At 41.3% G+C, this 12706-nt stretch overlaps 1 protein-coding gene across 1 annotated transcript in view; it reads left to right on the top strand.

Moving 5' to 3' along the window:
- Positions 1-12706, top strand: part of LOC126235477 (protein bicaudal C) — a 167366-nt gene that overhangs the window by 88963 nt on the left and 65697 nt on the right. Inside the window, exon 4 of the mRNA XM_049944197.1 lies at positions 7906-8118. Within this exon, the coding sequence (XP_049800154.1) occupies positions 7906-8118 (213 nt within the window). The remainder of the gene's footprint in view (positions 1-7905; positions 8119-12706) is intronic.

Genomic DNA, 12706 nt, shown 5'->3' with positions numbered 1-12706 from the left:
ATCTAGTGAAATTCAACTACTGTCGTCACCTATCAGAAATGTCATCTTGTTTCCTCCTATTCTGCATTCTGTCTTTTTCAAGCGATGCACTTCCACGATGACCACTCCTCAACATTTCATGGTTATCAGGTGTTCTGTTGGTACTGTGCTGGCCCACAGGTAGCAACTGGTGGGTTCTGTATGACCCTAATTTGTTTTGTGCCCTAAAACAAAACAAATCTGGTTGGATCTCCAGTTTGGTTCCCTCCATTGTCAGTAGTGACTGGATCCCATTTGTACCTACTTGCAAACGACTCTGACAATTATCATTTGCAATGTCTACCTGCCTCCAGGTAGTCCACTTCCTTATGTTGAATTGTCTACCTTAATACAGCAACTCCAGCCCCCGTTTCTCCTCCTTGGGGACCTCAATGCCCATCATCCCCTGTGGGGGGGAGTGCAACTAGAATGGATAGGGGTCTCCTAACTGACCAACTTACTACAGACCTAGATTTGTCTCCTCAATGGCAGGTCCACTACCCACTGGAATGCCATTCACGGCAGCTCTACTACTTCGATCTCACAATCTCATCCCCTGTTTTCATGTCTTCCCTACATTGGTTACCCCATAATGATCTTTGTGATAGTGACCATTTTCCAGTGATTCTATTGTCCCACTGCCACTGCCAGGCAGATGGGCTCACATGCAGGACCAATTGGCCTTCATATACATCTGCAGTGTGCACTTGGATACATCCCTCTTGAATTGCATTGATGCTGACATGCAAGGCATCTCTGCCACTATTCTTTATGCTGCTGGCACTGCTGTCCACCTATCCACAGGTCCCCTTTGTCGGGTATTGTGGTGGACAAAGAGTGTAGCAGTTGCTGTTCAGAACTGCTGACGTGCTGCAGTGATTGAAACAACACCATTCACAAACCAACTTCATCAATTTTAAGCATTTCCATGCTAAGGCTTGTTTAAAAAGGAATTCTGGGAGTGCTATGTTTCCTCCCTGGGAACATTTGCCTCTTCATCGCAGGTATGGTCCAACCTCTGTAGCCTTTTGGGCCACCAGCAACAGTAAACTGTTCAGGGTCTTAACCTCCAATGTGCACAGATTCATTGGTCCTTGTAGAACACCTGACAACACACTTCACAGTGGCATTGGCTTCCTGTTCCTATCTTACCACCCTTCTCCGGCAGAAACACAAAGTTGAAAATACCCCTCTGTCTCTACCCAGAACACATTGAACCCTATAATGAACCCTTCATTGAATGTGAAGTCTTGCAGGCTCTTATCTCTTCATGCAACATGGCCCCAGGCCCAGATTCCATCCACAGCTAGATGATGCATCACTTGGTCATTCCCCCAAGGCAACATCTCCTCAGGGTCTGCAACCATATGTGGCTCAAAGTGCTTTCCTGTCACAATGATGACAGTACAGTTTCCCTGTCCCTAAACCTGGTAAGAACCCAATGTCACTCAACAGCTACCGACCAATTAGCCTGATGAACGTAGTTCGTAAACAGCTCAAGCAGTTGGTTAGCTTCAGATTATGTTGGGTACTCAAATCTCAGGGTCTTTCATCTCCATATCGTTGTCCTCTGCACACTGACCATTTACTCAGAATGGAAACAGCAATCCAACAAGCTTTTACTAAGTGCTAGCACCTTGTTGCACCCTACTTTGACCTACATAAGGCAAAAAACATCCTTGTTATCGTCACATTTTAGTTACCCTCCATGACTGGGGTTTCCATGGCCTCCTTCAGATTTTTATACAGTAGTTTTTATCTCACCAGCTCTTTCAGGTCAGATTGGCACTTCACTCAGCATCCCTGGATTCAGGAGAACGGTGTCCCACAAGTTTCTGTATTGTCACACTATTCCTCATAGCCATCAATCTGCTTGTAACCTCTATTGGGCCTGTGGTTACCCTGGCATTATACATTGATGATTTTTGCATCTGGTGCAGCTCCCACTTGGTAGCATCTGCTGACTGAGGCACCATCTGATGGACCTCTGTGTAGGCCATTCCCATGGCTTCGTTTCCTCCCTCAAAGATGCAGTTTAAGAATTTTTGTCGTCAACTCACAGTACACTCCAACCCAAAACTTTATTTAGGTGTCAAGCTCCTCAATGTTGTCACAGTCCTGTTTCTTGGGCTTTATTTTTGATAAAAAGCTGACATCGCTGCTCCATATTCACCACATAAAGGCTACATGTATGTGGAAGCTTAATTCTCTCTGCCTCCTGGCCTCCACACCTTGATGTGGAGATCGTGCCACTGTTCTCCATCTTTTACCACGCTCTAGTCTTGTCCGGACTAGATTATGATAGTCATGTTTATGGCTCAGTGGCTCCTTCCACTCTGCAAATACTTGACCCTGTTAATCACTGTGGGGTGCATCTGGCTATTGGTGCCTTTTGCACTAGTTCCATTGACAGTCTTCTTGCAGAAGTGGGGGAATTCCCCCTCTACAGATGTAATGGTGCCAACTCCTTGTTTCTTATGCAATCCCCATTTGTCAATTCCCTCACCATCCAGTGTACCCTGCCTTCTTTCAGAATGAGGGATGGCTCCCTCATGACAACTGCCCATGGGTGGGATTGCCGGTTGGAATGCACCTCACTTCCCTTCATTGGGATTGCCATCTCCACTAACTAGAATTCAACCCCTGTATTTCATCTCCCCCCCCCCCCTCCTCCCACCCTGGATGGTGCCTAGACCATGGATTATGACCAACTTATTGCAGGGTCCTAAGATCTGACACTCCTGCAGTTTCTTGGCGTCCTCTGTCCCATCCTTGCAGAGTTCCAGGGTGGCACCACCTTCTACCACCACACTGCTCAGTATTTACAGTTGAGCTCTTCACCTGTATCAGGCCATGGAGTAAATCTGGCATCATAAATTGTGTCCTCTGCTCAGACTATCTCAGTGCCCTTCAAAGTCTATGTGTGCTGGACACTGCCCATCCCTTTGTGCAATGGGTCCAGGAAAACTCACTTGCTCACTCTTGATGGAGCCACTGTGATGTTTATGTGGGTCTGTCAGGAAATGAGGCTGCTCAAAGGCTGCAGTCCTCCTGCCTCAGCCCACTAGTTCATATATTCCCTCCAATGATCCCTGCATTGCCGTCCATCAGGAGGTGGTGTCTCTTTGGCATCGCCATTGGTCCTCCCTTCATGGGAGTAAGCTCTGGATTATTAAGCCTCTCCGAGCACCTTAGACAACCTCCTTGGCCTTCCTGCTGGGAGGAGGTCATTTTAACTATGTTGTGTATTGGTCGCAGCCTTATCAGCTGTCGTCATTTGATAAGTGACACTCCCCCACCACTTCGTGTACATTGTGCCCACGTTTTAACTGTCCGCACATTTTTAACCATTTATTTTCCCGCTTGGATGTGCTGTCTGTTATTGACTGTTCTAACATATGAAGTGCGGGCTGTCGATGACATTTTATTTTTTATCTGTCAAAGCAATATGGCGAAGGTCATTTAATTTTTAGTTGTGGATCTCCGTTTCTGTGTGGTGTCTTCTGTAGCCATTTCTCCACATCCCTGTTTTTAACTGTCTTATCTTATGTCCATTGGGATTGACAGTCACTTTGTAACTCCTGCCTTCCTGTTCTATAGATTTGACTTGGATGCATATGACCCCAGTTGTTCTTGTGCCCTAAAACCAAACCAACCACCTTCTACATTGATAATTCCAAGATGATAGATAAGATGGAATATGCTTTCACATCTCCCACTGGCTTAGAACACCTTTTATTGCTGGAATCGTGTAGTGTATTCACAGCAGAGCCCTCCATTTTGTTTCTCTGGCCTCCCTCCACAGTGTCGTAATTTGTACCAACTCAATGAGCAGCCTGCAGGGTATCGACCAACGCTACTCTTCACACCCTTTAGTATCTGCTTACCATGACCTTCTCTCTGCTCTTGGCCTTTCTGCCTGCTCAGTTGTCTTCCCCTGGGTCCCACGTAATGTGGGCATCCCAGGGAATGAATTGGCTGACCGTTTGACGAGAGAAGCAGATGCTTGCCCCCATTTCCTTTCACGATACCAGCTGCAGATATGTGAATCTACATCAAACCTCTCTTTGCATGAAAGTGGAATGACATCTGGTATGCTGCTGTTCCCAGTAATAAATTCAACACAATCAAGGCGCCTACTGCAGTTGGGCACTCTTCCTTCTGCTCCTCTAGGAAGTAGTCCACTGTTCTATGCTGTCTACACAGTGATCATACCAGGCTCACCCAGTGTTTCCTCCTGTGTAAAGAACCACCCAACACAATGTGGTTGTGGAGCCATACTGATGGTATCCGACATGTTGGTGTAATGTCACCTTATTTTGGTCCTTTGTGCTAAATATAGTCTTCCAGATTTCTTATTTTCATATTAGCCTGGTGGAACTGGTCCTCAGTTTCCTCTGTGAGAGTGGTTTTTATTTCCAGGTACAAGGTTTTGCTTTACTCCTGAAGAAGAAGAAGAAGAAGAAGAAGCAAGGCAGTTGTGGTTGGGATCTCTCTTTGTCTTCTCTGTCTGGGACACCATGACAGCTCCCCCATGGAAAGACCACTCTATTTTTCCAACTTTCAGATTTGATCTCACCTTTTATTGTGCGTGTTTTAACTTTATTACTTTATACTTTGACTCCCCTGACTAGATCTGTGACCACTTTTTGCGGAGGAATTACGGGACTGATGACTTTGCTGTTTGGTCCCATATACCCTCTCAAACTAACTTACCTTGGCCCACAACCCAGCCCCAGGCCATGATACAATTAACAATCAGATGAGCCAGCGCCTGAACACACTCCAAAGGTAAAGTCTGCCCATGGTCTGAAACAGTCATTGGCTCGAAGGTGCCTTCCCTCTTACAGTTAGATAGCATGGCCTATCATTAAGCCAAGCAAGAACGCCATCATCTCTCAATAGTTACTGGCCAATTGGCTTGACAAACATGCTCTGTAAGCTGCTCAAAAGGATGGTTGCCTGCATATGGTGCTAGGTTCTCAAATCTTGGGGCTTTTTGTACCCCTATCAGTGCTGTTTCTGGGACGGACAATCCATAATCTTCTGATTATGTTGGAAACTGCTATCTGACAGGCTTTTTCTAAATGCCAACATCTTGTCCCAATCTTTCTGACATGCATAATGTGTATGACATTGCTTGGCATTCTCAAGTTTCTCATCTTCCATGGCCCCTACAGTTTTTTTGTCAGTTTTTATCCCACAGATTGTTCTGAGTTAGTCGGCACTTCACTCAGCTCCCCATATTTCCAAGAGGAAGTTGCCCCACAGAGCTCCATTGAGTGTCACTCTTTCCCTCATCATTAATGTGTCAGTGTCCTCTGTTGGGCCACTGGTCACAGCAGCCTTGTATGTTGGATTTTTACATTTGGTAAAGCTCACACTTTGTAGCCTCTTCTTAATGCCAGGTCAAAGGCACCATCTGGTGAACCTCTGCATGGGCTGTTTCCTAATGCTTCCAGTTCTCTTCTACAAAAACATGAGTCATCCATTTCTGCCCTCATACTGTGATTCACCCTGACCTGGGATTCTACTTCGGTACCCAGTACCTGCACACTGCAGCACAGTCCCATTTCTTGGGTCTCCTTTTTTTATAAAAAGCCAACCTAGCTGCACAATAATCATAAAATGAAGACTAGCTGCATGCAGAAGCTTAAAGGTGTCTGCTTCCTTGCCCACATATCTTGAGGTGCAGATTATGCTACAATTAGCCACACTTACCTGGCTCTGGTTTCTTCCTGACTGGGCTATGATTGCCAGGTTTATGACTTGGTTACTTCATCAACTTTAAACCTTTGTAGTATGCACCTGGCCACTGGTGCCTTTGACTAGTCCCATTGGCAGTTCCTTGCTATAGCAGGATCTTCTCCCTTCAGATTACAATACCAACTGTCTCATATGCAATCACCATTCAACATTTCCCTTACACCTTACTCATCCCATTCTCTTTACATACGTGGATGTGGTCATCCTGATACCTACCCTCAGATGGGAATTCCCGCTGCTAGTATTATTCTTATCCTTAAACCAGGAAAGGCCCTCAAATTTTGACCATTCTCTTCAATGAATGGGCTGCACAAACAGGAAAGTATGGTCAACCATAGGTCATGTTGGTGCTTGGAAGCCAGAGGACATGCACTGCAATTTTAAAGTGGCTTTCAGGCATTCTGGCCCACCACCAACCAAATAATGTCTGGAATCTACAGTGTTCAATGTTTTCACGCTTTACTGCCACCTGAGCACTTTGCTCTTTGACCTAAACAAGGCAGACGATAATACTTAGCACCATCGCATCCCTTTTAGACTGCAGGAGTGGTGCTCTGGGGCTATTTACCCTTTTTAATCAAAAATTTACCATCTCTCCAACTGCATGCGTGATCGGTATGACCTCCTTCAATAACCAATACAAACAGATAACTGGGAACCTTGGCGACTGGTTCAAAGTGTAATACCGATGCCGTCACAACCGATGATATGACTGCAGTGGGTCCCTTAGTCTCACTGCCACTGTGGATGATCTTCACCTATATCACAGCTTTCAATCATTGTGTACCACAGAGGGCCAACTTCAGGGGTCATAAGAAAGTATATAATTTGGCCAAAATCATGGATATGTACTCCCTCCCACAAAAACTAGCATAATGCATTTTTATTTACTCAGAACTGTGCATCCACACAAAGAATTTTATCTGGGTAGCTAGTTAACAGAATTCATCAAAACAACCAGTTTTTAAGCCTCTTACTTGAAAGTAAGTTAACATGATTACCATGTGTATGCTACATTAAGGCAAACAGCATAAGAAGACTTAACACACTCAGATTTCTCAGCACTAGTTCATAGGTTTTCCAATTTTTTAAAGCTTAGCTTTTATTCTGACTGAACTATAGATACGTTGCCTATGAGCCAGCAGCACCATCGGTACTGAGTCTGAGTCCATCATGGTGGTGTGTAGCTGGCAACTGGAGCATTCCATACAAGCCATGTAGATGGCAGAGAGTGAGATGGCAGTGTAGTCAGCACACTGGACTCAAACTGGAGGGGATGGCAGTTCCGATCCACCTCCAGCCATAAGATTTTGATTTTCTGTGATATCCCTAAATCACTGTAGGCAAATGGTTGGATGTGTCCTTTTAAATGTCATGGATGATTTCCTTATCAGGCATTACCAAAAACAAATTAGGCTTATGCTCCATCTGTAATATCATTGTTGATGGGACATTAACCATAACCCTTATCTCTTTCTTCTTCATTATTTCTTTCTTCATTCATTCATTCGCCTGCCTGCCTGTTTCTTCTTCCTTCCTGCCTCTCTTCTTTCTTTAAACATCCTCTAGGTGGAAGCTGGTATCTCACCTCTGAGTGTTGGACAGCATAACACAGGGCACATTATGCAGTCACAAACTGTCAGATAAGTGAGTTGAGGTGGTGGTCATTAAAATAATTGCATTTTTCATTATGGTGAAATCTTTCCAACCATCTTTCTCCTCCAGATGCCAAACTTTTTTACTCATCTAGATAGGTGCTCATGGTGTCCATGTGTTAACTGAGAGTGGAACTGCAAAGAAATAGACTAGCTGGAAAGTAGTTCTAAGAATTCTGACACTCTACAGTGTGAATTATAGAGTAATCATGTATATATAGAATACATTTTGATACTCATTTTGTACCAATATCTGTAACTCATTTGAAAAGAAGTTCGTTTCTTATGTCAATAAGAGTTAATTCACATGTGGTGTACCTGTATACTTTCAGAAAATAAGTTTTAGGGTAACTGGAGGTGGTTCATTGGTATTACTGATTTCTGCATGTCCTTCAGTACTGGTCTTTGTGTAAGGAGCTGGAGAAATATTTTAAAAGCTAATAAACTAAATTTAACTTCCTTACAGAGCAACAGGGTGACAATGAAACTGGATGTCAGCTACACTGATCATTCACATATAATAGGAAAGGGAGGTCTGACAATAAAGAAAGTAATGGAGGAAACAGGTTGTCACATTCATTTTCCTGATTCGAATCGCAGTAATCCAACTGAAAAAAATAACCAAGTTTCAATATCTGGTGAAATGCAAGCTGTGGAGAAAGCTAGGGCAAGAGTAAGGGTAAGTAAGAATTCAGTACATATCTGTGCATATCATGTAATAGTAGTTTTACTACCCCCAAGGAATGGAAGCAACTGAGTTGTTTTAATGATGTCAGTTATTGCCATTTCATGCCCTTTCACTTATCACATAAGATATTTCAGTATGATCATATTTTTCTTAAATGACATTGCAAATTTATTTTTAATTACTGAAGAGAATTTTAAGGCCTGGTTGCAACTGAAAATTCATGAACAGTTGAATTTACTCTCCCACTCAAATTTCACAAGGTGACTGGTGTACTTCTGCATGTTCAGCTGACTTTATATTTCTATTTTTGCACACTGTTCTTGCAACCAATCCTGTTATCCTACAGAGCTGGGAGTTCTGAAGTTGTGTATACTTACAGACTATTTGGAGTCCAGGCTAAGAGTATACGTGACAGCATGACTTGGAGCACCTGAAGACAAAGAATGAGTCAGTCTGTGAAATACTGAGTGAAAACTGAAATATAAACTCCTATGAACACCTAGAGGGACACAATTAACCAATCGTGCTAAGAGAACCTGGGAGATAATGTAATTTCTCATGATAAATATATATCTGAAAGCAGTGGCTGTGCCTTAACATACTACATACAAAGTAAAGATAGCTTTCAGTCTGCTGTACTTCTATTCTGTGCAGTAACAAAACTATGTAACATTTATAAAATTTACATATAGGTTTACCCTACTTTTCTTAAGTGAATGGAAGTTCTTAATATTTTTAGGATTGTGACACTTCTTACTTCATATACTTTTGCAGAGTCTGTATCATACACTACACACTCAAATACAATGTTTCTGTTCTAGTATACTTAGATGCTTTGTACACATTTTCTTCTAGATCGGGAAAGCACACCGTTGGGTGGCTTGCGGAGTATGAATGTAGATGTAGATAAGCAAAGTAAGACAGCAAAAAGCCATATGTGACATCTGTTATTTCAGGCATATCAGAAAGAATAGACATGGTATACAAATAATTAAGGTGGGGGACAACAAACTGATAATTCCAGTGCAGATGCACACAATGCTCTAACTCTTGTGGGGCTTGGCAAAATACTGTGAGTAATAAAGATAATTGGCAAGGGGCACTACATCTGTAGTGTGTGGATAAGTTGAGAATTTGTCTGACAAGGAGCATGTTATGGTAGTCTGTGCAGTTGTGATGACCACAGTATCAGCATGGTGCAATGGTCAGTGCATTAGCCTAGTAAGCAGATCATCTGGGTTAGTCCTGGTCTGGTACAAATTTTTAACTTTCCCCATTGATTTAAATCAGTCACCCCTAGCAGCTAATGTCATTAATCCCTTTGTGTCTTAAAAAGTTTGTTAGTTGATGCAAAACATAATTAGGTAAATAAAAAATTCTAGGACAATTAAGTGTATTTTAAAACAGTGAATTTATGAAACAAAATTATAAGAAACAAGATACACATTGACAATAGTGGGGATATATTCATATAAGAATTAGCTTTCCCGATCTAGAAGAAAATGTGTACAAAGCATCTAAGTATACTAGAACAGAAACATTGTATTTGAGTGTATAGTGTATGATACAGACTCTGCAAAAGTATATGAAGTAAGAAGTGTCACAATCCTAAAAATATTAAGAACTTCCATTCACTTAAGAAAAGTAGGGTAAACCTATATGTAAATTTTAAGAGACTCCAAGTATTCTAAAAGAATAAACTGTTTCTGGGAGACTATATTCACTTCCAGACGATACTGATGGAGATAGAATGAGCCATGTTACTTAAGGGGAGATGGAAGACAAGTGGGCTTAAAAAATTTTTAGATTTTAGTGTCTTTCAAATGCCTGGTCTTTCCTGCGTGAAACAGTTTGTTTTATATAAATAAGATCATTTTTTCATGAGATGCGATGGTTTTCCTGACGCTCTGTGCAATCTGGCGTTTAAATGCCACGCCTTCCTTTTTGCACCATGCAGAGCTAATGCACAGCATTCTTTTACTCCTTGTATATTATTTCATGCTTCTATTGTTTTATCGCTTCAATGATTCCTACCCTGTATCTACTATCAATACTCGTTCTTCTGATCATGTTTGTTATTGTTTTCGAGCATTAATGGTTGTACTTGGTGAAGTTTGTTGTGAGTGAAGTATTTCTTTGGTTTCACGTGTTTTCATAAAAATGACGCGAATAAAGAAATTCTCGCATAAATTAAAATTCAGAGGAAATAAATATGTAAAGGTAAATGAGATTAGTGGGTGAAAAGACCCAAGAATGTTACACATAAAGAAAATCCACACATCAAGAAAGAAACTGAAGTGTCTTAAAGGCATTTTCTCCCAGTCAGCTTGTGGAGATGTATATTTGTTTGGAAATATTATGGTGAACCTTAGCAGCTCTGTGGTTTCATTTCCAAAAATACTGTGTGCAGAATATGTGGTGGTGATGCATCTTTGGGTGAGAATCAGCATCTTCATAAAAAGATTGTGTCAAACCTGACAGTCTTAAAAAATTTGGTGCAGTTGTTACAACAAAGACATCAAAAATAGCTAATAATAATTTATATGAGAACAACAAAAGACTAGTTTATGGTCTCATATCTATTGCTAAAGGGATGTAGGTAGGCAAACTATTACGTGCATTACTTGACATTCCAAATCCTCCTGCAAAATTTATGACTTGCAGTAATGTACTGGTACTGCTGTTGCTGAAGGTCGTAACATCTCAATGAAGGAAGCAGCTGAAGAAGCACTCAAGGAAAGCGATGTCAGTGAAAGTTGTGCTATTTGTGCATGTTTTGATGGCAGCTGGCAGAAACATGGACACACTTCACTAAATAGTGTTGTGACAGCTACATAATTTCATACTGGCACGGTAATTGATGTAGAGATTCTAAGCAAGTACTGTAAAACTTGTGGTAGTGGAACTGAGAAAGAGCATGAACATAACTGTCAGATGAATTATACTGCTTCAAGTGGTGGGATGGAAGTAAGAGTTCTCAGGATTTTTAACTGTTCAGTGGCAAACAGATACACACAGTATTTAAAGAGACAAAGACAGCAAGGCTTATGAGTGGGTGTGTGCAGAACAACCTTATGGTCCTAATGTCACAATTTTTAAATTAGAGTGCATTTGGCATATCCAAAAGAGAATGGGGTCCAAGTTGAGAAGATTATTGAAAGAAAAGTAAAAATTAGTATTGGAAGACGGTAAGAAGGTGGGTGATAAATGTCGCCTGACAAATGTTGAAATAGATAACGGAATTATTATGGCTTGGCTGTGAGAAGAAATGTAAGGAATTTAGAAAACACGAAAAAACCCATATGGGCTATCTTTTTCCATAAGATTTCCATGAATGAAAATCCATTGCATGGTCTTTGCCCGAATTATCCTGAAACTTGGTGCAAGTACAGTGGTAGTGCCAGATATGACCACAAACATTCTTTACCAGCATCAGTAATGAATGAAATTAAACCCATATTTAGAGACCTTCGTAAAGATACCTTGTTGAAGAAATGTCTTCATGGGAAAACCCAAAATTTAAATGAATGTGTGAATTCTGTCATTTGGAACCAGTTACCAAAAACTGTATTTGTTCAGCTTACAACCCTCAAATTGGGTGTTCATGATGCTATTTTATGCTTCAATGATAGTGTAATTAGAAAACTGGATGTTTTGGAATTATTGGGCATAAAATCTAGTGGAAATACTGCAAAATCCTTGGTGCAAATAGATAGAATCAGCAAAGCAGATAGTGCTAATTTAAAATGTACAAAAAAGCCAGACAGAAAGGAAAAGGGACCAACAGAAGAAAAGATCAGTATGATTCAGATGATGCTCAGTATGGTGCACGAAAATATTAGTGGTAAGTAATTCTCATCAATAACTGTACTAGAATTGCAATATTAAATTTTAAATGGATTTTTCTCAAAACTACATTTTTTACTTTCAGGTACCATTATTTGATAAACTTGAGTTTATGTAGCACGGCACAACGTACCATTCTGTAGTGCAATGGTACGCTATCAAATTTTGTGTTCAACTTGGGAAGTCCATCACCAAAACGTTTCTATTACTTCAGCATACATTTGGGAATGATTGCTCGTCCAAATCAAGTTTTCTGATGGCACAAGTCATTCATGGAGAGCCGAGAGGAGAACACAGATGAACCTCACAGTGAACGGCCATCAACCACACGAGTCAACAAAAATGTAACACGTGTGTGCGATTGTTTGAACTCTGACAGATGACTGAGCCTTCAATTGATAGCACAAACTCTAACCATGTCAAAAACAGTTTTCCACATTGTGACCAAAGATTTGAATGTGAGAAAGGTGTGTGCCAAACACATCCCAAAAGTGTTCACTGACGAACACAAGCACATGTGAATGCTTTGGTGCCGAGAAATGTTTGAAATGTGTGAAAATAATCCTCATATTTTACACTCGGTTATTGCTGGTGATGAGTTGTGGATTTTTGAGTATGACCCTGATACAAAAAGGCATAGTTCAGAGTGGTACACCCCATTGTAGCCCCGTCCCAAGAAGGCACGCATGAGCAAGTCCAGGATCAAAACCATGCTCATTGTCTTCTTTGACAT

Source organism: Schistocerca nitens, chromosome 2, assembly GCF_023898315.1.
Source record: "Schistocerca nitens isolate TAMUIC-IGC-003100 chromosome 2, iqSchNite1.1, whole genome shotgun sequence".
NCBI lineage: Eukaryota > Metazoa > Arthropoda > Insecta > Orthoptera > Acrididae > Schistocerca > Schistocerca nitens.
This window is presented reverse-complemented; position numbering and strand designations above follow the sequence as displayed.